This window comes from Urocampus carinirostris, chromosome 4 (genome assembly GCF_059441175.1).
Source record: "Urocampus carinirostris isolate Australia breed hairy pipefish chromosome 4, RoL_Ucar_1.0, whole genome shotgun sequence".
In the NCBI taxonomy this organism is placed as follows: Eukaryota; Metazoa; Chordata; class Actinopteri; order Syngnathiformes; family Syngnathidae; genus Urocampus; species Urocampus carinirostris.
Window position 1 is genome coordinate 51,626,201 of NC_142352.1, and position 27,279 is coordinate 51,653,479.

Below are 27,279 nucleotides of genomic sequence, written 5' to 3' on the forward strand. Positions count from 1 at the left end.
CTCTCCTGGATTTACTTCATTCACAGTTGTAAGAAGACCATGATTGCGTATCATTATTGAACGTGAGAGCTTAGGTGAGTTATGCGGCTTTATATTTTCCCGGTATCTTGTTTTAGAACGATCTTGATGTTGCTGTGATGAGTTGAGTGAATTAAACTCCATTCCAAGTGTTTATTGTCATATGCACAGTAAAGTTGTGAGCGAAAAAGAAAATAGAAACATAGAAATGTTTGGCATTTCTTGAATCCCAAGACTTCAACCTTCCGAATGATATTTGATATGACGCATTTAAGTGACATCGTACGGACACCGCATCCGCACGTGTCTACGACACGTATTTGCTTCTTTGCAAGCTTTGCGAATGTTAAGGGGGTAATAAGTTTGACTGAATCATCTGACTGTTTTGTCGACGTTCCCATTGTAGGGCTCGGGTTAGGGGCTCGCTCGCGGGAGCGACCGAATGGCACCCGCGGTGCGGCGCAAGTAGAAAATAAAATATTATTATTATTTTTTTTATTTATTTTTTTTATCTTTTTAGACCCGGTTAATAGGGACCAAAACCACCCGCTAAAAGTGAAAATCTGCGAAGTAGCCACGCCCCTTAAAAAAAAAAACTTTTTTTTTTTTTTTTTTTTTTTTTTTTACTATTACAGGCCGCAACGCTCTAAAGCCGCGAACGTCGAAGCGCGAAGTAGCGAGGGCCCACTGTATAGAAAACAGGCTCCCAAGCAGCTCCTCTGTTTGTTTTTTAAATTATATATTTAATAATAATAAACACTGATGCACCTAATTATTCAGTAAATATGGAATGGAATGGAATGGAATGATCTGCATTTATATCGCGCCTTTCAAGTAAATGACTTCCCAAAGCGCTTTACAATGTGCTCCACATTTCCCAATAGCGGCCTTGCAGCCATGTAAGGCGCTAACCTGCTTATTGGGGGTATTAGGGGTTCGGTGTCTTACCCAAGGACACTTCGACATGTAACACAGACGAGTCGGGATTCGAACTGGGATCCCTTGATCCCAGGACGAGCGCTCTACCACCTGAGCTACTGCCGCCCCCAGACTTGACAATAAACAAAAATTCATACATATATGTGCTATCCACCTGCAAATATGTGTAGAGTATTCAACGTTTGGTCAGAATCTAGTTTTTCAATGTCATAAAATGATCAAACAATGTCAAAACTTGTGAGGCAGATACGGTGTTTGAAGTCAATCACATACATGTTATCTGACCGTTACTGCTGGAATGTGAGGTTGGGGACGTGGGCGTTGGCCTCATTTGCGCATCAAAGGTTTTCGTGACCACTGTACCACAGGGGGTCCGCCCACCCCCAAGGAGACCGGAACAGAGAACTGGTACACGTCTCACCTCACAAGGGCAGTCTGATTTTGGCCAGCAACAAGGCAGGAGGGATGTCCTAACAGAAGAAAAAGCTGGGCCAAGGTTCTGGCCAGGTCTCAGCTCAACAGGCAGACGGCAAGCCTTGCCAGGTCGGCAGCCAAGCTTGATCAATCTAACGACCAAACCAGTGGGACAAAGCCAGCGACCTCAGAGAAGCCTCAAGCCACCAGCAGTCAACCTCTCCTTCAACACTCTGCATCCCGTGGTCCTCTTCCCAACCGGCTCTCAAGCCCACCAGGATTTCACATCGCTTTATCGCCGAGGACATAAAAAAAAAAAAAAAAAATAGTGATTTCACAAGTGTTGCAGGGGATCCCTAAAAACACCTGAAATATAGATATAAGTAAAACAAAAATCAAAAGATCAGCAGCAGATTGAATGCACTCTGCTTCAAACTGAGTCAAAATTTGTCTATTTTTTTATTTTCTATACATAGTTATTTCTTTTTTTTCCTGTATTTTACCTAATTGTTACCAAACATCTATAGAGCCCTTTGTTTGTATACGAGTGTGACGTAGCCATGATGAACATGCATGCATGTTGAAGCAGAATGTATGTCAGTTTATAGCAGGCCAATAACACAAACACATCCTAGATAATTAATAGGAACAGCTCAAAATACCACAAGTGTGTTCCAGCAACAAGATAGCGACTTTACTTTGGGCCAGAAAATCGACCGAAAAAAGGTCCTTTTGATCTGCACTGGATGTTTTCCTTTGAAGGTATTGGAAAAAAGAAAAAAAAATGGCCTTGTAAGTGCTTAAAAAGTGCTTAAATTTGGCCGTGAAAAGGTATATGAACCCTGAACACAATTCATAAATAACAATTGGTAAATAACAACTTTCAATAATCAGTACCAGCTTACATTAAACTCTAAAATTACATCACTTGATTTCATGATGTAACATATTGACTTTTTTTTCTGATGACTAAATCAATGTCTGGTTTGTACGGGTGCTCAAATCCTTGCAAATGCTTCAATTTCAGGTGCAGTGCTTGTAATTGCTTGAAGTTGTTGCCGTGTTTTAAAACAAGTCTTTAAAATGACATAGACACTGCTCTCTCGCAGCTTGGCTTTGCCATTACGGCAGTTGGCATTAGTTTCTGTGCCATTATCCTATGCAGCGTCATCTCACCCAAATAAGACAGATGCATGCTCAACCTAAACATGGCACTAGGAAATGTGTATTATTGCAAGGATTAGGCAGCAATTAAGGAAATGTACTATGGGCCATGTAAAAAAATAAGGTGGCGTTTCCCAGTAGTAAATTGCAATGGGAATGACTTACTTCTACTGAAAATGTAAGCAACATGCTATTGTCAGTTTGCCCAAACCATATACTGGGGGGAGATTTGTCTCAAAAATATTTAGACTCCTATCGTTCAGATCCACAAATATATTCAAAATTTACTCGAGATAGAAAAATTAGATGTCATGATGAATACACGCATGTTTTAAAATTACGTACGTAAATCACAGATACATTTTTGGCTCTGCAAAACACATGATTCACACCAGAGTTCTTACTTCTTACTTACGGCGTTGTCGCGAATGGCAGCCACTCCAGCAAGCTCCCGTGTTATTTTCGCTACTTTTGTGATTTATTGTTTTGGTTTTGCTTATATCTTCAGTGTTTGCCTTGCATTACTTTCTATCCTATGGATATGGGTTATAACGCACAAAAATGCGTTTATTCGAGGAATCAACTCCTCTACCTGAAGAATTCTCGAGCCGGCGTGGTCCCCCTTTTACCTGACGAGGTGAGGCGGCACTATCAGGGGGTGGAGAGCCGGTGCTAAGGTAAAGGCTAAGCGGCGAAGTGGCGATATAAGCCCTCGGTACCGTCCATAATCATGGGGAATGTACCAAATAAGATCGACGAACTGGCTGTGCTTGTGAAAGACATCAAAGCATACAGGGAGTGCAGCTTGCTTTGCTTTACGGAAACGTGGCTCACGTCTAGCATCCCGGACGCTAACGCCGAGCTAACTGGCTTCTGTGCTGTTAGAGCGGACAGAGACACAAAAGCCTGCGGGAAGCGCAAAGGAGGCAGACTTGCCATCTACGTGAACACGAGGTGGTGTAACCCCGGGCATGTAAACACAAGATTTCTATCTGCTGCCGTGATGTCGAACTTTCGGTCATAACTCTGCGTCCCTATTACTTGCCCAGAAAGTTTGGACACGCCATTGCTGTTATCGTTTACATCCCACCGCGCGCTTATGAGGAAGTAGCGTGTGACGTCATCCACTCTGCTGTGGCCAAGCTACAAACACAACACCCGGAGGCCGCCATGTTAATCTCTGGGGACTTCAATCACGTGACTCTTGATACAACACTGCCTTCTTTCGTCCAGTATATGGACTGCAAGACCAGGGGAAAAAGGACTATTGACCTTCTGTATGCAAACATCAAGGATGCATAAAGTGCTACGCCACTGCCTGCCCTCGGTAAAGGAGACCACAACCTCATTCTGCTTAAACCTCATTACAAACCAAAAGTAAGGAGGCTACCAACAACCACACGCTCTTTCAGGAAATGGTCTACTGAGGCAGAGCAGGCTCTGAGAGACTGCTTTGAACGTACGGACTGGGATGTCCTGCTAGGGTCCAGCATTGGGGACATTGAAGAGGTGGCAAACTGCACCACTGACTACATTGACTTCTGTATGGACAATGTTGTTCCTATAAAAACTGTACGCTGCTATGCCAACAACAAGCCCTGGATCACAAGCGACATCAAGTGCCTTCTGAACCAAAAAAAGAGGGCCTTTAAAGATGGTGATAAGCTGGAGCTAAAACGAGTACAGAGGGAGCTCAGATTCCAGCTCCGGGAAGGGAAGGAGCATTACAGGAGGAAGTTGGAGAAAAAGCTGCAGAACAACAGCATGAAGAAGGTGTGGGAAGGGATGAAAACCATTACTGGCTGCAGCACCAAGCAGGGTGTGGCTGTGGACGTAGATGTGGGGAGGGTCAACCAGTTGAACAACTTTTTCAACAGGTTTGACCACCCCAACTCATCCTCACCCCAGAGTACTGCAGCTGTCCCTCCCCCTCTGGACACTAGCATGGAGGACATCCCCCCACTCAAGATAACTGCAGTCCAGGTGTGTGGAGAGCTGAGGAGGCTGCGAACCAGCAAGGCAGCTGGTCCAGATGGAGTATCCCCCCGACTGCTGAAGGCCTGTGCGTTGGAGCTGGGAGACCCTCTACAGCGCATCTTCAACCTGAGCCTTGAACAGGGGAGGGTCCCTCAGCTGTGGAAAACATCCTGCATCATCCCAGTCCCAAATAAATCAAGACCTGAGGAACCCAACGACTTCAGGCCGGTCGCCCTGACATCACATGTGATGAAAACCATGGAGCGGTTGCTGCTGCACCACCTGAGGCTACAGGTCCGTCACGCCATCGACCCTCTGCAATTTGCTTACCAGGAGAAGGTGGGAGTGGAGGATGCTATAGTATACATGCTACACCGATCCCTCTCAACCTGGATAGGGCTAAGGGGGCTATGAGGATTACATATTTGGACTTTTCCAGTGCCTTCAATACCATACAGCCTCTGCTACTGAGTAGGAAACTGACAGAGATGGGAGTTAGCTCACACCTTGTAGAATGGATTACGGACTACCTGACAGGCATACCCCAGTATGTGAAACAGGGGGGCTGTACATCGGACACTGTGGTTAGCAGCACAGGATCTCCGCAGGGGACCGCGCACTCTCCGTTCCTATTCACTCAGTATACATCAGACTTTCAGTACAACTCTGAGTCCTGCCATGTGCAAAAGGGTGCTGATGACACTGTGATCCTGGGACGTATCAGAAGTGGGCAGGAGGAGGAGTACAGGAAACTGATTCAGGACTTTGTCCAATGGAGCGACGCAAACCACCTGCACCTGAACACCACCAAGACCAGGGAGATGGTGGTGGACTTCAGGAGAACTAAAACTCACCCGGTTCCTGTAACCATCAAAGGAGAAGGTGTAGAATTTGTCCAGACCTACAAATACCTGGGTGTGCAGCTGGACAACAAACTGGACTGGACTGCCAACACAGAAGCTCTATGTAGGAAAGGTCAAAGCCGACTTTACTTCTTTAGAAGGCTGGCCTCCTTCAACATCTGCATAAAGCTCCTGAAAATATTCTATGAGACAGTTGTGGCAAGCGCCCTCTTTTATGCGGCAGCGTGTTGGGGAGGCAGCGTCAAGAAGAACGATGCCTCTCGTCTCAATAAACTGGCGAGGAAAGCGAGCTCTGTTGTGGGCAGTAGCTGAGAGACGGGTACTGAAAAAGCTGCGGTCAATCATGGACAATTCAGCGCATGGATGCATGCATGCGGCTAGTTGCTCTCCAGCTAATCTTCTATTTATTGCCGTTCTCTTGTCTTTTTTGCTTTCACTTTTGGACACATGTGTGGCCAAAAATACTTACAGTGGGGACGAACTTATTCGGTTGGGTGGGCGTCTGAATTTCGACTTTTCGGGCACTTTTTATACCGCCTATGATATACCGAGCGAACTTCAAAGAGATCCGGCATCCTTGTGGACAGCTATTCTTCCTAATAAACAACGACAACGGCGCCGTAAGGACAGAAAATGTAGGAGAAAATGTAGGTTCGATAATCTTTTAAGTCTTCTTTCGTGATTGAATTAAGTACATCGGGAACCAGCCATGAGGGGGAGCCTTTTATTTCGTCATCCCAAAAGAACTCCGAGAACTCCAGACATAACAATGCTTTTATAGCTTCAGTTTGAGTACAACCCAAAAGGCGGCCCTAGTCCTCAGTAATCAACACGGAAGATGCTGTCGTACCCTTATTAGGACATGTTGTTCACCTCAGTTTGCTCAGAGAGTCCTTGAAGAAAGGCCTTGCAGGTCTCATGCCCTTTTCGGGAAACTCAACTGTCTTGCCAAGGATCTTCTCGAATGATGTCAACATTCCCTCACTACTGTAAGCAATGTAAGCAAGTCTTTCTACATTTCTAAATGTATGCAACTCTATTCTACAAATGCAAGTCTATTTTCCACAACATATCCCCCCTTTGGGAGTTTATACTCCCACTTTGAATGGAAATTAAAATTGAAAAATCAATACAGGGTAGTGGTAAAGTATCTTAAATCATAGCTACACGGACAGAATTATCGGAATCAAAAAATAAAAATAAAATCCTGGCGGTCAGCCTGCTGCGATTATCCCAACTCTTGTTATTCATGTTTCGATAACAAAAACCCCCAACACTCCAAACATCTGACCCATGCACTAACCCCCCCTTCATTTATCTTTATCCGTACATACTGGATTATACACACGTAGACCGTCGACGGTTGATCGGTACGTGATAAAGGTAAATGAATAAATGAACTGATAAGTGAGTGATAACAAATTTTGGTAACAGTCGTTGATACATTTCAAGATGAGTGCATGACTGGATAGTGATACAGTATACACATTGGCCTTTGGCCTGACCCCCGTGAACATTTTGAAGACCATGCATTGTCGTATTCGTCAACGGGTGTCGTGAAGTCAGATGTTGGAGTGAGTGTTCATCCCAGCAGGCATCACGCGCAGTTTCCATGCAGCCCAAAACCCGGAAGCGACGATGCATCCTGACCATCCTAGACAGCAGCTTACTCCCCGGCAGAGTGACATACCAACAAGAGAATCACAATTAGAAAACAACATATTTGTAGCTTTTATTCCTAGCGCTATTGTGTGTTGTGTGTCAACCGAAAGTACTATTAGATATTTCATTTAGTCCAGATTATCGTATGTGTCCATTCTCTCAGATGCTCCATCATCTAGTGTAGGTTTTCCCGACCGTTGATGCCACCAGATAGAAATCATGACGTTCTCCTATTGTACTAAAGGCCTTGTTAGTGTAATAAATAAAACATTGTCGGTTGTAATAAATTAATAAATGTAATTAATCCATTCTGCGGTCTTATCCGGAGTTATCCAGATAAATATTGAATATTAACACTTGCTTTTTAGCCCATCAGTCCAAATGGGAAATTGACATATAACCATCCCAATTAATTTTACCTTATTCTCATTTTATTTCTTTACCAAACCAACTAAATCTACTATTTTAGCTTCGCCTACTTAATGTGAAATTGACGTGCATTGATCTTATAACCATGCCTTCATCTCACATTAATCTATCCCAATTCACTCAATTGGATTTTTTCCTCGTCTTTACAGTCCTTAATTCTCCAATTCTTAACTGTAAAACGAAACATTTTTATTCATTTTCTGTCACTATTCCATCTTTTCATGGTGTGGTTCTGGCATTAACTTAATGCATCTAAAATAACTCAACATAATTTTTCTAAACCTTTCACCCCTAAATTCATCGTTTTCCAACTGAAAAACATTTATTTTCCGGGAACTCCATAGGCTCTCGGACGTTACGTTGCACACCCTTAGCGTCAAAACGATTTCCCAAAAAACGAACGTTTTAGATTCCTAACGAGATGTGCTATCGTTTCCATCCAAAACAATACATTTCAAACCGTCATACTCTTCAAAAAACGTTTTTCTCGTTACAATGAGCACTGTATTTCTTCCTTTTTCTTTTTCCTTCGATAGTTTTGTTATTTCTTTCAGTTACGTGGGCCGATTAAACGCCAGCGCTGGACAACCATATAAGACAAGAAAGATAAGAATACAGGAAAGAATACAAACACTTACAACATTGAACAAACATAAAACATAAGACAAGACAGATGGCCCACAAAATTTAATTTAATTGAAGCCATGCGCCTACACAACTACCGAGTTTTGGTTATGGTTTTCCTTTTCTACACAATTTTCCTGAATTTTACGTACTGGCAGTGCACTCATTTTTGGCCGTCAGCGTTGTAACCTCACTCTTCAGGGTTTTCGCCGTGGGTGTAGATTTCTCTGATCTTTGGTGTGTCGTTACCACTCTCGTCTGTATCGTCACTTTCGGTGCTGGAGTGGTCCACCAGCCGTTAAGGTTTGGCCTATTATCCATCACTTTAGTCCGTACTGTCGTTAACATATTTGGTTTCTGGTAGTCAGTCGGCACTCCGACTGGTTGCACGTCTCTCTTTCGTCTGACTCATCCCATAATACTCGTAATTTCAGTACCTGTGTCCTAGATGCAGCATTTATGCTGGGGGCGCAACCTTTTCCTTTAAATTGTCATTATTATTTAATTCCTTTTTAACAAAGATTTAACGCATTACAAGCCTTATTGTTATTTTGGTTTTGCTGTATGAGTTTTTATTTTTCTGCACGCCGATCTTAGCTAATGAGATCCCGTCGCTTCGAGATTACGTCATTGTTGTTGGTAATTGGTTAAGTCTTTTTCATTAGACAAAACGGCTTTTTTCTCAATTCATTGAAGAGATCCGGCTTGTACTTGGTATTTAGTCTTGTAGTCATTTATTTTTAATTGATGTAGTGTACTATGTCTTTGTTTTAAAGCACTATATTGAATCGTTAGTTTTGTGATAATGTTTAGTATATCTCTAGTGGCATTTCTGCATTACCGTATTACTGTCGTAGTACTTCTACGGTATTTTTCCTTCAGCGAATTTAATTTCACTGTGTGACGTTTGAGTGTTCCATATCAATAGAGGTGTAGGACTTAAAAATCGACACCCTCCCGCCGTCACTTATGAGTGCTGAGGCTCATTTTGTCTGTCATTTTGTCTCAAAGTTAATTTTGTGAAAATGTCAAAAATTCCTAAAACTGAAGATACTTAGTATTTACTTTTAGCACAGGCGCTGGGCAATGGAGTAAAATGCGCATGTCCGGTTTATAGTTCCTAACACCCACCCAATCAAAATTGTTTGAGTTGCTTTGCTACAGCTTCTGGATAAACAGTTAACGTTTGTTTTGGGTTAAAGTTTTTTCCTGTGAGTTTCTATCAAAAATGTCTCGATAGTGAACCTAAGTCGTTTAATCAGCTTTCTTATAAAGTATTTTTAGTAATTTACATCCAAAACAGGGACTGCTGGTGTGACAACGTGACTGTAAACTGGAGTTACTGGAGTTTTCCATAACATGAGCATCACCTAGAGGCAGTGGATATGACACAATAATTAGAAGAAAATAGTGCTTCTTTGGGCACTGTGACTCTCCTTTTTTATCCTGTTAAGCACTTTTATTTCGGTTGCACTACACAATGCAGAGACATCTTGGGGTCAATTTATACACACTGTCCCTTTAAAAGATTTTGAGTGCATGTTTCTCATGACACCATATTTTACAAATTATATTTTACACGTTTTCGTCTTATCTCACATTTTCTTTTTTTTTCTTTTTTTTTCTTTTTTTTTCTTTTTTCCTGTAATAATTTAATTTTGGTACTTTCGAGCTTCCATACCTCAGGGCCAATGAGCCCTTTATGAGGTAAAATGTACTTGTACTTTCCAAATTCTCAACCGTTTTGGCATGTTGTACAGTAGTGTCACACTTAACCGGGCTGCTGTCTTTTTGATGCGTCAAGGTCTGCACTTCCGGACCCGCGATTTCCATTCGCCGTTGCGATTCCTCGAGCTCTGCTCCTAGTAACAACCATATCAAACAACTTATTACCACACACCACTTTATCATACACATCTTGTTTTCCTAATTTAACATTACTGCCCTGTTGATCTTGGTTGATCCCATTGATGGTGGCAGCGTGAGCCTTGGTACAGTGGTTCAGATGGTACCAGGTTGAGCTGCCCTCGACCTGGACTGCGGTCGGCGTTGCCCTCACGACGGTGTACGGTCCCTTACGCCTCGGTTGGTTCCACTCTCGTCGAAACCTTGATGTAGACGAGATCCCCTGGGACCACCTTCTTCCCCAATGGTTGTTCGACCTTGGACCCTCGTCTCTTAACCAGCCGGTAGATGACAGCCGTCAATTGTCTCATACAGTCTCTCAGTTCAGTTTGTAGTTGCTCAAGTGGCGGTCCCTTGTAGGGACCTCCCAGATGGGGCACTGGTCTGCCTGTTAGCATTTCATGCGGTGTTAAATGCGTGATCCAATGAGTTTGCATGCGATAACTCATCAGCGCTAACTGTAGCGCATCCCCTCAGTTGAGCCTAGTACTCACACAGATCTTGTTTATCTTTGATTTTAATATTCCATTTACTCTTTCCACGACCTTTTGAACTAATGCTTATTACGACCATCTGAGCTTATTTCAGACGGTATACCAAATCGCGGAATAACTTCTCTGATCAAAAACTTTATTACTGTTTCCGCACCTAGATCTTTTGATTGAACTGCTCCTGATATTGTTCTCTGCACAGATTTCATATACTGGTTGAGCACTTCGTCTACCGTGGCCTGTAAATACGGAGACCTGTAACCTTATTTTAACCTCCCCCCTTGCACAATATTTCAAATTGTGCTAATGCAACTGATATAAAATCAAAGGTATTCCCCTGTTACCTATTCTCCTTAAAAATCCTCCTGATGCTCCTGCATCTGGAGACACATCACCGTTTTCCTGGAAAGCAGATTCAAAATACAATTTTAGCAGTATTCCTGTGTTAAAAAAATAAAATAATAATATTTTACAATCCAAATGTATCAATACTCCTCAGATTTGTAAACACTACGTCAATCAACAAGATCCTAACGTAATTCAATGCAGACTCGTGCCGTTCGTTATCACCGCCTCGTCGACGGCCTTGGCTGTCTGGCTCAGTCCATTGTGACGTTCCACCGCAATCCGCTGCAGGAATGTGTCCATGAGCCTTATCAGTGCAACAGTTTTCTTTCTCTTTCTCCTCGAAACTGGCTGCAATCAGTTCAGATTGCCCCCTGCTCACTGTTTGAGGACAGCCTGGATGTGCTCCAGTGTCCCTACGACCCTGCTGTAGACAAGCGGCGCAGACAACGGATGAGTGAACGTCTTTGTTTGTTCTTTGCTTGTTTTTCTGTCCATCTTCAGCCCTTTTCAACAGTCCGTTTGACTTCAGAATCCTGTTAAATCGGTCATGTTTACAAACTCGGATGTTTAGTCTAGGTTAAATGACCATGAAGACATCACCTTAGCAATTAAATTCTTAAATTTTTCATGGTCTTCCTCAAGATCGAGTAATCTGCTCCTTATTGTCTTTTGAAAACGCTTGACAAATCGCTTTCTTAATTTACCCAAACTATACATATCACGTTTAACGGAACAAGATCTCACAAATTAAAAAGCCACACGCAGACGAAGCGCTGGACAAATCATTCATCCCAATGTATTCCCCAGTAACGTAAGTATCTTACACTTATCTCACACACCAATCGCGCAATATTTTCTCATCCCGGTTTCACTGCTTCCCAAAACCCCTCATGCCGTTAAACCACTCTCTACTACCACTGTGTCCTCGCCCGCGAGAATAAGCAGTCACTCCATCTTTCATCCAGACGTCCTTAACTCCCCTCCCAACGCCAAACAAAACGAAAAACAAAACAGACAAAAAGAAACAAAGGTTCTCCTCCGCACAGCGTCGTCCCAGCCCTTACACAGTTAAGAAATCATCCGCACACACTCACTCAGGCGGGCGGGGGAAAAACCGAACCAAACAGAACACACATCCACATACAGAGAGACACACGCACAATTATCGCCAGCTGGCACACACCCCCACACACAAAGTTCGATTACAACTGTCTCAAACACACTCCCTTCCCTAACACGCATTCAGACGCGCGAAAGATACACACAAGACCGCAAAAGGCAAAGACGCACACCAAACAAACCACGCACACACCAACAGCCAACATTCCCGAGCGAGATAACGCTCAGAGCGAAATTACGTCAGCAATTCTCATACACAGCTCCTCCAACGCTGTCTATCCGCGAAGTCATCTCAATAATACAACATCTGAACATCTGCTCATTAACCTCTGCCGGTATAACTCTCCACATAAAAAACACACCCCCGTAGGACCATTAATAGATCGTCTACTTTCCGTCACCGAAAATATCAGCAACTGATGACGTGTTATCATCGCCTTCTAGACGAGATCTCCTTTAACATCGCCACGGACCGGCAGATTACAGCCGTTACTTCATCCAGACTCCCCGGAGCCCGACCAAAAAAAACATCACATCAATCCCTGAGCACAAGATTGTTGCCGGCCAAAAATCTCATATCAACTCATACAATCCGTCCAACTTGTTGCCGGACTACAGACGGATTATCCACGTGCACGCATTTCCATAATTTAGCCCTCACGTCACAGGCCCCAATGCACTTCACTTACCCCGACAAGCAAACCGAAATAAGGAAAGAGAAACCGTGTCCTTACCTCAACCGCTCGTCGGGGCAGCATTCACGACAAGAAGTCAATTTGAGCCAAAAACCACGTTGGGGCGCCATTTAATGTAGGAAAAAATGTAGGTTCGATAATCTTTTAAGTCTTCTTTCGTGATTGAATTAAGTACATCGGGAACCAGCCATGAGGGGGAGCCTTTTATTTCGTCCTCAGTAATCAACACGGAAGATGCTGTCATACCCTTATTAGGACATGTTGTTCGCCTCAGTTTGCTCAGAGAGTCCTTGAAGAAGGGCCTTGCAGGTCTCATGCCCTTTTCGGGAAACTCAACTGTCTTGCCAAGGATCTTCTCGAATGATGTCAACATTCCCTCACTACTGTAAGCAATGTAAGCAAGTCTTTCTACATTTCTAAATGTATGCAACTCTATTCTACAAATGCAAGTCTATTTTCCACAACAAAAACAGAAGCGTGGTTGCCGTGCAGGTAGATGTGTGAAGCGTGCGAAGTCTAAGGAGCAAGAAGGACGCGAGGATGTACCTAATTCCACCATTCATTCCTCGCCGGACAACCGAAGCTTTACACTCAGCGCACACGAAAAGCCACAACGGCGGCATCTTTTGAAGATCTCTACAAAGACTACAAAGAGTTCAGCTAAGTCAAATGATTCAGCAAAGCTAAAATTTGGTCTTTTAAATATTTGATCGCTTGCTCCTAAAGCTTTACTTGTTGATAACATTATTCGTGATTATAGACTTAACTGTATGGGTCTTTGTGAAACTTACGCCCCGGATGAGTATTTAGCGCTAAATTATGCTTCTCCCCCGGATTACGAGAGTAGCCATATAGCACGCACGTTGAAAAAGGGTGGCGGTGTCTCGCTCATTTCTGAAAAATCGCTCAAATTTAATCCTCGTACCTTTAATAATTACAAGGCGTTTGAGGCTCTTGTGATGCGGTCCTCTCTATTGTCAATTTATGTAATAACTATATCGCGCACCTGGGCCATACACCACTTTCTAGACGAATTTGCTGAACTTTTGTCTGAACTAGTAACCTATGCAGACAAAATTATAATTATAGGGGACTTTAACATTCATATGAACTCCCCACTCAGTTCACTTACTATTGCGTTTAAGTCTCTAATTGATGCATTTGGTTTCAATCAACTGGTTGATTTGCCAACCCATAAAGATGGGAACACGCTAGACTTGATTCTGACTCGAGGAGTTTTAACCTCAAACATTATGGTGTTACCGTGTACTACCGTTATCTCGGATCATTATTTAGTTACATTTGAGGTGCTAGCTATATGTAGTGTTAAAAAAGCTGAAGGATTTAGCGGACGCAATATAAGCACTGGCACAGTTTCTGAGCTCTTTGAACTCCTTCCTGGAGCAGTTGCGTCCTTTCCTTCATACAATGGCTCGATTGACTCACTCTTGAATGAGTTCAATACCACCCTGACTAGTGTCCTGGATTCAATAGCGCCCTTAAAGCTAAAATCACGTCCTAAAAGATGCACGCCTTGGTTTACTGATGAAACTAGAACCCTTAAACAAGAATACAGGAAATTGGAAAGAAAACGGCGCGCTACCAAGCTTGAGGTTTTCCATCAAACCTGGTGTGACAGCTTGTTAAAGTATAAAGCGGCCCTTGCCTCTGCAAAATCGGCCTACCTTTCGAAGGTGATTGCGTCTCAAAAGAACAATCCCAAAGCCCTTTTTGACACTGTAGCATCGCTTACAAGGCAACAGACTATCGCAGATAGTTCGACGCACTCTGCTCATGACTTAATGGTCTTCTTTACTAAGAAGATTCAATGCATACAGGAAGAAATTGCTAAAGAAATTATTAATACCACACATATTAAAGGGCTGAAATCTACAGATGCACGACAGGGTGGCTGTCCTGGGAAATTGTCCGGTTTTAGTGAACTGTCACTTGATGATCTCAAACAGGTGGTGAATGCGGCCAAACCGACAACTTGCCAGTTCGACCCGCTCCCAGGTTCACTTATTAAAAGTCTTTTTGGCATCCTTGGACCTTCAGTTCTAAATATTATAAACATATCACTCTCCTCAGGTGTAGTTCCAGCAGCTTTTAAGTCCACCATTATTAAACCCACACTGAAACGACCCAACCTTGATCCAGAAATCTTAAGTAATTATAGACCTGTGTCAAACCTACCTTTCCTCTCTAAAGTACTTGAAAAAGTAGTGGCACAGCAGCTGAATGTTTTCATATCCGAGAATAACCTTTTTGAATCCATGCAATCAGGATTCAGGGCTAACCACTCTACTGAGACAGCTCTGATCAAGGTAACAAATGATCTCCTACTGGCAATGGATTCTGGCGCTTCATCAATTTTGCTGCTGCTGGATCTTAGTGCTGCTTTTGACACAGTGCACCACAATTTCCTACTAGAACGGTTGGAAAAATGGATTGGTCTCTCAGGAACCGTCCTCTCGTGGTTCAGATCCTACCTCTCGGATAGGACGCACTTTGTTAAATATGGTGAAATGACATCTGAGCCCTTTAATGTTACCTGCGGTGTTCCGCAGGGTTCAGTGCTTGGCCCCCTTCTTTTCAGCATTTACATGCTTCCATTAGGTGATATTATTCGCAAGTACAATATCAGCTTCCACTGCTACGCAGACGACACTCAACTATATCTTCTGTTGGAGGAATCTCCCACACTAAACTGTGGAAATTTGGAGGCCTGCTTCATTGAGATAAAAGAGTGGATGTCACTCAATTTCTTGCGTCTTAACTCTGAAAAGACCGAAATGTTAGTCATTGGTCCATCTAAATGCCGTGACTTATTCTCAAAAACTGCTGTGAACATTGACAAATTTAGGTGTCATATCTGACCCTGATCTATCCTTTGAAATGCATGTAAAGAAAATTACTAGAACCGCTTTCCTCCATCTTCGTAACATTGCTAAAATCCGTTCAATACTGTCTGTCTGATGCGGAAATTATAATTCATGCATTTGTTACCTCCCGTCTCGATTATTGTAATGCACTACTCGCAGGTCTCCCGAAGTCTAGAATCAAGTCTCTTCAGCTGGTACAAAATGCCGCAGCAAGGCTTTTAACTAGGACAAAAAAGTACGATCACATAACACCGATTTTGGCTAACCTGCATTGGCTCCCAGTTAGCCATAGATGTGACTTCAAGGTTCTCTTAGTATTATACAAAATCATACATGGACTTGCTCCCTCTTATCTTTCAGATCTGATTTGCCCCTATGTCCCGGTCCGAAGCCTACGATCTGAGAGTGCCGGTCTTCTGGTGATCCCAAGAGCAAAGAAGTGTTCTGCTGGTTCGAGAGCGTTCTCCATCCGGGCACCGGTGCTGTGCAATGCTCTTCCCCCTGAGATCCGATCTGCAACCTCAGTGGAAATGTTTAAATCTAAACTTAAAACTCACTTCTACTCCATAGCATATGAATAACCTACTCTTCTCGTCGGCTGAAAAATAGTCTGTGTAATATAGTGTAATAATCTGTGAAGCCCTTTGAGACTCTTTGTGATTTAGGGCTATACAAATAAAGATGACTTGACTTGACTTGACATCCACTACACAGCATTATATCCAGACAGAAGAGCAGCTTCAGCGACAGACTGCTGTCAATGTCTTGTACCGTGGACACACTGAAAATATATTTTCTTCCTCATGCCATGAGGCTCTTTAACTCCACCTAGCAGAGTAAAGGCCCACATTAAATCACACCCCCTACATTGCATATTACCGTACTTTTATTGCAGTGTGTATTTTATGTAGCACTATTTAAGTACTCTATACAACATGCTACAGTGGGTATTAGCACGTCACATTGGGTATTTGTATATTGTATTCCTTTTGCTTTATTATTGTATTGTTCTCAGCGAAGGGATGCTGCTGGAAATGTGAATTTCCCTGCGGGGATGAATAAAGTATCTATCTACTGTATGTATCTATCTTGTTTTAATGATACTGGAGAAATGGAACAATTAGCTTTAAAAGTCCCTAAGAAGTGGTTGAATTTGGCCATGATAAAGATGTATCAATCTTTCCTACTCCCTGAATAGGAAAAAAATATTTTGACAAAATCTTTGTTTCCCATATTAGGCGGGCTGCAAGGCCAGCGACATGGGCGTTATCGCGCCATACAGACAACAAGTGAAGGCCATCTCTTCTCTGCTGCATTCGTCAGCGTTTAGTGACGTGGAGGTGAACACAGTGGACAAATACCAAGGACGAGACAAGAGCCTCATCGTGCTCTCTTTTGTCAGGAGTACCACAACGGAAGAAAATGTATGTTTGCATTTATTGGAAGCAGTACTACAGTACTTCTACCACCTCCGACATGTTCCTTTCTTCACTAGCTAGGGGAGCTGTTGAAGGACTGGCGCCGCCTAAACGTGGCCATCAGCAGGGCCAAACATAAACTGCTGATGGTGGGCTCTGTGCCCACACTTAGGCGGTACACCCCTGTGGAGAAGCTACTTCGTCATCTGGAGCAGGAGAACATGATATCCTTCGGCAACCCAGTCATTTGGTGCACCAGTATTCTCCATCTTTCTCTCTCTCTCTCCCTATGTATCTCTCCCAGTATGTCTTTCGAAACCCTATCCCCCAGTGTGAGGTAACTAGAGTCGATAACACACTCTCATTCGCCAAACATTGAAATGAAATGAAATGATTCAATCCACTGCATTCCTCCCAACCTGACTCCAAACATTCAGCCCACAGCACAACAAGGGCTTAGTTGCACCAGTACACAAGTGATTTTTATATTAAGACTATTTGATAATAATACTTTAAATTGTGAATATGTCAAAATTGGTTGTCAAACTATGATCAGCCCCTAAAAGAGTAGCAAGAGTTCCTATGTTTATAGTAATCCCTCGGTTAACGCTTTTAATGGGGACCAGAACCAACCGCAAAAAGTGAAAATTTGTAAAGTAGCGTTGCACTTTCATACAGGCATCTAAGGGTTAAAATCACTTCGAGATGACGTCCTTACCCACTATATATACCAGCTCAGTAGCCTAGATGGTAAGGCGCCCGCTTTGAGACTGGGAGGTCGGTGGTTCGCGCCCCGGCCGAGTCTTTCCTAAGACTTAAAAAGTGGTCGGCGGCGCCCTCTGTTGGCTGCGGCTGCATCGGCTCGCTACAACGGGTCAGGTGCAATCGACATTTCGTTCTGTGTACATTGTTACACAGAATGACAATACAAGGAAATTATTATTATTATTATTATTATATACGACTAACAAAATAACAACTAAAAATCAACAAATGAATAGATGTTCTTCATTGTCATAGTACAAAAGTACAACAAAATTGGAGGACTTCTTTCAGTGCAAGAAAGCAATTTAGAGAGCGGCCGGCTAGGTGTGTGCAAGTATCGGATATCCTTGAATTGACCCAGGTCTCTGCGATAATTGAAATACAAGAAGCTTAAACGTAGCGATTTCCCATGATTTGGAGCTCCATGTAATCCGTTTCATTGGTAATGGATCTGGTGTTGATGGAATACAGGCTCAGTATGTATAGCTAATGAGAGTTATGTAGTCTAGGTGTAGCAGTAGGCTGGTCCTGCAGCACTGTATTGCCTTCTCTCCCGACGCTGCCTGTGAAGACTCGGCATGTCATAGTACAAAAGTACAACAAAATTGGAGGACTTCTTTTCGTGCAAGAAAGCAATTTAGAGAGCGGCCGGCTAGGTGTGTGCAAGTATCGGATATCCTTGAATTGACCCAGGTCTCTGCGATAATTGAAATACAAGAAGCTTAAACGTAGCGATTTCCCATGATTTGGAGCTCCATGTAATCCGTTTCATTGGTAATGGATCTGGTGTTGATGGAATACAGGCTCAGTATGTATAGCTAGTGAGAGTTATGTAGTCTAGGTGTAGCAGTAGGCTGGTCCTGCAGCACTGCTATTGCCTTCTCTCCCGACGCTGCCTGTGAAGACTCGGCATGTAAAGCCCCCAGCAAAAAGTATGGAATCGCCAGTCTTGGCCAAGCCCTCATTCAGACATTTTATTCTGTGGAAAAAAATCAGATCATAAATGAAGCAATCGCAAGGTCATTCCAAAATGCAACACATTGGCATTCAGAAACACTAAAAGAAATTAAGAAAAAACATTGCAATGGTCATTAAATGTTACTTTTATTGGGCAAGTGCAGGGAAACAAAAATGGAATTACTCAATTCTAAGGAAAATAATCTTGAATCAGTGCATTTTGAGTAGAAAATAAGGACACACCTAGTCAATTTCCTGGCTTAGATTAAGTCTGCTAGTTAGTCAGTTAAAAACAGTGTCGTTATCACACCTTGGGGGGCTCCTGGACTAAGTGGATGGACAAGAATCATGGCTCCAACAAGAGCAATGTCTCTTGAGACCGAATACAAGATCGTCAAACTTCTTAAGGAAGGTAACTATACTCGTATGGTTGCCAAAGATGCTGTTCACAGTCAGCTGTATCGAACATTTGAACCAAATACAAATAAATGTAAAGGTTGTTCAAGTCAAGCGTACTGGTTGGCCAAGGAACACATTTGGGCAACACGACAAACAACTAAAGACCATGTGTCTTGAAAACAAAATGCACAACAAGACAAATCAAGAGGAAATATGAGTAATTTGGTGTCAATGTTACAGAACTGTGCAGAATTGCCTAAAGGAAATGGGATTTTCATATAGGAAGGCTAAAAGGAAACCATCATTGACGCTTAAACAGAAAAGAACAAGACTAATGGGCAATCATGTACTGTACTGATCTTCAGTGATGGGTCACGAATCTGCATCGGACATGGTGATGATGCTGGAATTTTTGTTTAGCGCAGTTTTGGTGAAGGTTTACAAGGAGTGCCTTTAGGACTGCCTAAAGAAAACATCAAAATTCCCACAGTCCTTATTACATGGCTGGCAAAGGCACTGGGAAGATGGCAGTGGTCAAAACTGCAATAAATGCACAAGTTTACATTGACATTTTGGACAGCCGTCTTATTATTGTTTGGGGATGATTAACTAATTTTCCAAGATGACAATGCATCATGCCACAGAGCAAAAAGTGTAAAAGCATTTCTGGGAGAAAGATGCATCCGGTCAATGTCATGGCCTGCAAATAGCCCAGATCTCAACCCAATTGAAAACCTGGAGTAAAAATTGCCCCCAACAAGGCTCCGACCTGCAAAGATGATCTAGCAACTGCAATCAAAGAGAGCACCGGGTTGATGAAGAATACTGTTTGTCACTCATCAAGTACATGAATCAGAGACTGCAAGCTGTCATAAAAGCCAAAGATGGTGCAAGTAAATACTCGTGATGTGTTTTGATTGTTATTTCTTTGTCTGTTTTTCATGATTCCATATTTTTTTCCTCTGAATTGAGTGATTCCATATTTATTTCCCTGTACTTGGTCTATAAGAGTAACATTTACTGAGTGTTGCAATGTTTTTTTCTTAATTACTTTTAGTGTTTCTGAATGTCCATATGTTGCACTTTGGAATGACCTTACGATTGTTTCATGTTTGTGAGTTTTTTTACAGAATGAAATATCTGAGTGAGGGCTTGCCCAAGACTGGTGATTATATACTTTTTACTTGGAGTTGAATACATTTCAACGCTTCACTAAATGAAATTTTCAGGGCCTGCAATTTTTTTACATTTCTTAAGGTTGAAAAAATATTACCTATTTTTATGAACGTGATGAATGCATTTCAACAACAAAATAACGGTGGGAGACAACGAGAGACAACGAGAGAGAAATAGATCTTTTGCTTATTTACGTGGATAAATACTGCAGCCCACTAGCCTTTAAAAATTGATTAATACAGCTCAAATAAACGTTTAAAGATATACTGTTTGAAGTTGTTATTTCTATATTCCAAAAAAGGAAAATCTCAGGAATAGGATCCAAGCGCAAAAGCACAAACCAGATAATAAATAAAGAATAACATTTTAATTTCAATCTTACCAGAGCATGTTTGCCTTTTCAGTTTACCTGTTTTTAGTTTATATTTTACTTCTCGCTGCTTCATTTTACCTGTCAAAATGCATGCTAAATTGCGATGGGGGAGGAAATTAAGTATATACAGTGAAGAAAATAAGTATTTGAACACCCTGCTGCTTTGCTATTTCTCCCACTTAGAAATCATGGAGGGGTCTGAAATTTTCATCGTAGGTGCATGTCCACTGTGAGAGAGAGAAACTAAAAAGAAAAAACAAATCACAGTGCATGATTTTTTTTAACAATTATTTTGTGTTCGACGTTCACGCATTCAGAGCTTCGCGGTCTGTAATGGTATAAAAAAATAAAAAATAAATTTTAAGGGACGTCGCTACTTGGCAGATTTTTACTTTTTGCGGCCGACGACCCTAGCACGACGCGCCGTTCTCGTTTCCCGGCGCGCGGTTTTGGTGCGGCTTCCGCTTCACCGCCCCCCTAACCCCACAGGTCCCCCCTACCCCTTTCGCCCGCGGCCGCCCGACCATCGGCCGGAGCCATCGAGGGCCGTGTAGCGCCATGTAGAGCCATCGCGGCCGAGCAGGAGACGCCGGGCCCAACTCAGACTCCCGTACAAAATCCTCCCCCCCCTCGCGTGAACGCGCATTCTGCTGCGCTTCCGACAGGCCGGCCTCCGCGCCGAGCGTCGACCCGCTCGACTTGTCGCGGTGTCGTGCGTATTAGGGGCTCGCTCGCAACCCTAATAAGGATAAGCGGTGCAGATAATGAGATGAGATTTTTTTCAGACCCATTAACCGGGTCTAAAAAATAATGATTTGTAATTTTTTTTTTTTTTTGAAGGGGCGTCACTACTTTTCAGTTTTTGCGGGTGATTTTGGTCCCCATTAACCGGGTCTAAAAAGTAATGATTAAAAAAAATATATATTTATATATATATATATATATATATATATATATATATATATATTTTTTTTTTTTTTTTATTTTTATTTATTTTTTTTGATGGTGCGCCGCTACTTCGCGGATTTTCACTTATCGCGGGTGGTTTTGGTCCCCATTAACCGCGATAACCGAGGTCTTACTGTAGCTGCGAATAAGTATTTGAACACCTGAGAAAATGAATGGTAGTATTTGGTACAGTAGCCTTTTTTTTGCTATTACAGAGGTCAAACATTTCCAGGTTTGCACACCTCGCAGCGAGGGATCTTGGCCCACTCCTCCACACAGATCTTCTCGAGATCATTCAGGTTTCTGGGCTGTTGCTGGGAAACACGGAGTTTGAGCTCCCTACAAATATTTTTGATTGGGTTAAGGGCTGGAGACTAGCTGGACCATGCTAGAACCTTGATATGCTTATTACCAAGCCACTCCTTGGTTTTCCTGGCTGTGTGCTCCGGGTTGTTGTCGTGTTGGAAGACCCAGCCACGACCCATCTTCAATGCTCTGACTGAAGGAAGGAGGTTGTTCCCCAAAATCTCACAATACACGGCCTCAGTCATCCTCTCTTTTATGCAGTGCACTCATCCTGTCCCATGCGCAGAAAAATACCCCCAAAACATGATGCTACCACCCCGATTCTTCACACTCGGGATGGTGTTCTTTGGATTGTACTCTTCATTCTTATTCCTCCAAACACGCTTTGTGGAATTCTGACCAAAAGGTTATATTTTGGTCTCATCTGACTACAAAACTTTCTCACATGACACCTGTATCATCCAAATGGTCATATGCAAACTTAAGACGGGCCTTGACATGTGCTGGTTCAAGCAGGGGAACCTTTCGTGCCATGCATGATTTCCTACAGTAACCTTGGAAACGATGGTCCCAGCTCTTTTTAGGTCATTGTCCGACCCCACGATTTGATATCTTGCATGGGGCTCCACCCCGATTGAGATTGACAGTCATGTTTAGCTTCTTCCATTTTCACCAAGCTGCTTGGCAATTGCTCCGTAGCCCTTTCCAGCCTTGTGAAGGTGTAGAATTTTGTCTCTGGTGTCCTTTGACAGCACTTACTGATTGCATGGGGTGGACATACAATCTTTATAAAGCTAACGACTTCTGTATCACACAAATCATTTGTTAAAAAAAAAAAAAATCATGAAATTTTATTTTTTATTTTTATTTTATTTTTTTATATCTCTCACAGTGGACATGCACATATGATGAAAATTTTAGACCCCTCCATGATTTCTAAGTAGGATAAATAGCAAAATAGCAGGGTGTTTCATGTTGACAGGTCCACTTCAGGTTGAAATTAAATTGGGCCATTAACCACCGCAGCGATACTTTCTAAAGAGAGAGGGGCAGAAACACGATAAAGAACACTGACGAGTGGCTTTTTAAAAAAGGCAGTCTCAGAGAGAGGAGTAGAGAGGTGAATTTAAAATGACACCTGCTAACAACTCGCCAAGACAAAAGTGGTGGATAAGAAAAACAGCTTAAAGAGGAGCTGTTGATTAGAAAAAAAAAACAGTGTGACAAAAGCAGTGGATTAAAAAAAAAAGCAGCACTGTAGCGAGAGAGAAGATCTTACCTCTACTGCATAAAGTATCTCATCTCATTAGCCGTACCGCTTATCCTCATTAGGGTTGCGGGGGGAGCCCATCCCAGCCATCTCCGGGCAGGGGACACCCTCAACTGGTTGCCAGCCAATTGCAGGGCACACATGGACAGACAACTCATTCGCTCATTCACACCTAGGGACAATTTGGACCGGCCAATTCACCTGAAATGCATGTTTTTGGAACGTGGGAGGAAACCAGAGTAACCGGAGGAAACCCACCCAAGCACAGGGAGAACATACAAACTCCGCACAGGAAGTCTGGAGCTGGATTTGAACCCACGCAGGAGGTTCCAATGACATGAACTGTGCCGCACAAGCGCTAACCACTGCCCCGCCGTGCTCCCCTGCATAAAGTATATTCCAGTTAATATGTAGATAATATTACTATAAAAAAAACTCCCTTTTTCCATAACTCTAATATTTCTCCTGCTATTGAGACTGAAATTCCTGTATTTTGCGTTTAGTTCATAAGGTGCATGGATCCTCTAAGCTCCTGGGTTGTTGGTGCAACACTACCTGTTGTGTGTCTTTGGCAAGTGGGAAAATGAAACATACGCATGTTAAATGCACAATGCATGTCATGGCCTTTCATTCAACTGTCCGGCATGCTCTTTAAATATTTGTCTGTTGCCAAGCTACCGCAATGATACACACGGTCTGCTTTGCACTTTTTGCAAGTAGTCTTTATTTGCTGTATCCAGGCTAAAATGCTTCCAAACCTTAGAAGTTTTGGTATGCATGATCGATGTTGGCCCCGTCATTTCTGTATGATACCGCTCGAAACAGAAACACTTACGCGTGAGCAACTTTCAACAGAGATTATATTCATGTAGAGATGAGTCACTCTGTTGGAAGAACGTGACTGGCGACAATAGTCAACTATGGATTTCATTGTAGACTATTACTATCATAAATTTTAGTAACACACCCAAAAAGACGAAATATCAATGTTAATACCTAATCTACCATATTCTATTGGGCTGTAGGATCCCAACTTTCTAGAATTGATAAAATTTGATTTTGTGTAAATAAAACACTCTAGACCATTTATTTTAGCACTTGTCATCTCTGAATTGTGTCGTGCAACTGAGAACAAGTTCTACAAAGCACAAAAAAGGATAAACACTATAGAGACTCAAATCAGCCAAAGTGCACTGTATTTAGTGTTTCTGCCGAGCTTTTCACAAGAATTCTGTTTGTGGGGATACCAGTAGCAGCATGATGGCGGACAATCATGTCAGCACCCTGTAGGTGAGATGCATGTTATGCTAAATTAACACAAATCTTTGGACATACAAGTATTTAAAAAATATATTGTTTACAAAAGGGATTGACCGATATGGATTTTTCATGGCAGATACCAATTATTAGTGTTGAACTGAGGCCAATGACTGATATTTGGAGCCAATATTCATTCGCTGTAAAAGCTTAAAAATTGGCGTATGAAATTTTTTATAATTAAAAAAAACACAAAAAAACAAAGCATATTGGTTAAAATTCAAATAAAACTTTATAGCTCCCTGAAACCCTTTACATTAAATAAATTAGAATAACAACACAAGTAACATGACTAATATCTTACTTAATTCAAAAGCTAACAGTGCAGGAAATAAAATAGGTAGCTCCCTGGTTTGTTTTTCAATGAATATGATAAAATGTCAATACAACCTGTGGTTGTGGTTTGATCTCATAACCACTATGGTCGAAGGGGCACCATTTCTGTGGTGTGTCTTGGGCAAGTACAATCTAAATGACTTAAATTAATTTAGAACAAAAAGCACTGGAAATTTCAACAGAGCTTGGGATTGACAAACTGTCATAAGAGCTAATTAATCACTCTCCAATGGGGCTGCATGATTTTGGGGGAAAAAACAATTTCATATTTCAATATCGATGCGATTTTCGATTTTTAAAAAAATGTGCATTTTCTGTGAGTGTTTTTTTTTTGAGTACTTAATCACAATGAGCAGTGTTTTCCATATAATTTTGAGGGGTTGAAATTCTAGGGTAGAGGCCTCAAACATGCTGCCCGCGGGCTGCAATTGGTCATTGTTTGATGCCCCCACAGTAATATAAATGTTTAAAGGGACAGTTGTATTATTTAGCACCTCCAAGTGGTAGAAAAAAAATCATTCATTTAAAAAGAACAATGTTGATTTAAAAAAAGAGTTCCAAAACACGAACTATGATGCAAACAAGCATTTGAATAAGAATAAACTCGAAAAAATTTGCATTTATTATACATAACATGAGTTAATTGTCAGCCACCTTGCTGCTACGGGTAACCAAAACCTTAAAAAAAAGGCTGGGCAAGAAGGTAAATTGTGCATTTTGGTCACTTTGAGTCTCCATAGTTTGTATTCTTCCTTGCACTTATTTTCGGTTGCACTACACAATACCACAATATCTAGTGGTCACATAGTACACATTGTCCCTTTGGGTAAGTAAAACCCCTGCAAATTACAGAATTATTTATTATTTTTCACATTAATTCATTTACAGGTTAATTCTTAATTTATTTTCTGTAGATCATATTTTGTGTTGCAAATTCAAAAATATATTTGACAACACTGCAATGTTTTAACCAGAGCTTATCTTCTGGAAAGACTTATTTGGGACAGTTTTACGTGGACCCCAGCTCCAGAGTAGTGGTAGGAATCAAATAGACTGAACCATTTTAATGTGGTGGAGTATTTCTGACACTGCCTTGTTCACATTTCCGTTTTGTTTTTTCTTTTTTTTTTTTTTTAAAATCTACCGAATTTAATCATATTTCACGCTAGGCTCTCCTTTATAAAGAACAAGAGTTTTTTGAACAAAAATACAATAATGGTTGGGGTGATTACGTTGAATTTGGAGGTGTTATTTGATACTAGTTTTCGTTGGCATTGACAATAGTGCCATCCAGTGGTCAAATGTTACACACTGGGGCTTTAAGCTTTTGAAATCAAACAAATAATACTTAACCATCGTCACATAATCCAGCTTCCTCCGGCAGCCCATGAAGCTTTACCCATGATGCACCTGTGATCCAGTCAGGATTCTTCGAGCTCCACAGTGCAGTGCCTCACATCTTCATTTTTTGATTCTAATGATCAGACTCTAGCAATTGTAGCATGTTATATTTTTGTTCAAAATTTTTCATAATTGTGAGCTTTTTGTCTACAACCGGTAATTGATCTTTTTTTTTCTAATCTTTGTAAACTGCATACTTGATTTGATTGAGATACTAACATTTGGAATTATTCGTAGAATGGTGAATTGTTGTGTTCCCCCAGATTCGATTTAAAGTGGAAGTCAACCCAGGGAGTTTCCTTCCTATATTATATGGGACTCCACTGTTTCAAGTTTGTTTTAGAATATGAGTTTAAAAGGTAATATCTTCAGATTAAAAAAAAAAAAAAAAAAACATTTTCCAAACAGGGAAATTATGTCATGAGAAAAGAAAATTTTGAGAGTCGCTGAATAGCAAAGAAGACACTGCTTTTGAATGTAAGTAAACCGTGATGGTCGTTAGCTGTAAAAATATTCTACAAAATGCTGTGATTTTACTACACAGGGCGCATAGGCATCATTTAGGTTGACTTCCACTTTAAAATGATTTAAAAGCATGGATAAAAAAAAAAAAGCTCTCCTATGCGGATCAAATGAGAACTTTTAGTCACAGAATGCTGCACAAAAAGCATTATCAACAAATTACCTGCTTTTGATTGAAAAAGTCAAAAACATGGAATGAGAAACTTTGTGATTATACAAATAGAATGTATTTTTACCCCTAAGACCATTAATTTTTTTGTATTATTGTACTTGTACAGCAAGTCTGCTATTTCATTTTTTATTTTGAAGCTGCTTTAACAATAAAACTTCACCAAAGAATGACTGTGTGCCATGCTGTGAAATTGTGAATGAACGAATGTGTATAACAGTGGTTCTCAACCAAGGGGTTGGGACCCAAAAGTGGGTCACGGGCCTTTGTCTTAGCAAAAAAATACTAAGAAAAGAAAATATATAATAGTTATTTCAACTCCTTAACATAAGATGGCAATAATTCTGTGATTCTTTGTCGTGATTTAGTTTTTCTTTTTTTTCTTTTTT

The 27,279-nt window shown here is 41.6% G+C and overlaps 1 protein-coding gene across 2 annotated transcripts in view; it reads left to right on the forward strand.

Moving 5' to 3' along the window:
* The window catches only part of dna2 (DNA replication helicase/nuclease 2), a 117,993-nt gene extending 90,965 nt beyond the window's left edge, over window positions 1–27,028 (forward strand). For both annotated transcript variants that reach the window (XM_088334853.1, XM_088334854.1), the window contains 3 exons: window positions 16,772–16,957; window positions 17,029–17,175; window positions 26,161–27,028. In XM_088334853.1, coding sequence (XP_088190979.1) covers window positions 16,772–16,957; window positions 17,029–17,175; window positions 26,161–26,214 — 387 coding nt within the window. In that variant the 3' untranslated portion in view covers window positions 26,215–27,028. The remainder of the gene's footprint in view (window positions 1–16,771; window positions 16,958–17,028; window positions 17,176–26,160) is intronic.
* The last annotated feature ends 251 nt before the right edge of the window (window positions 27,029–27,279 follow it).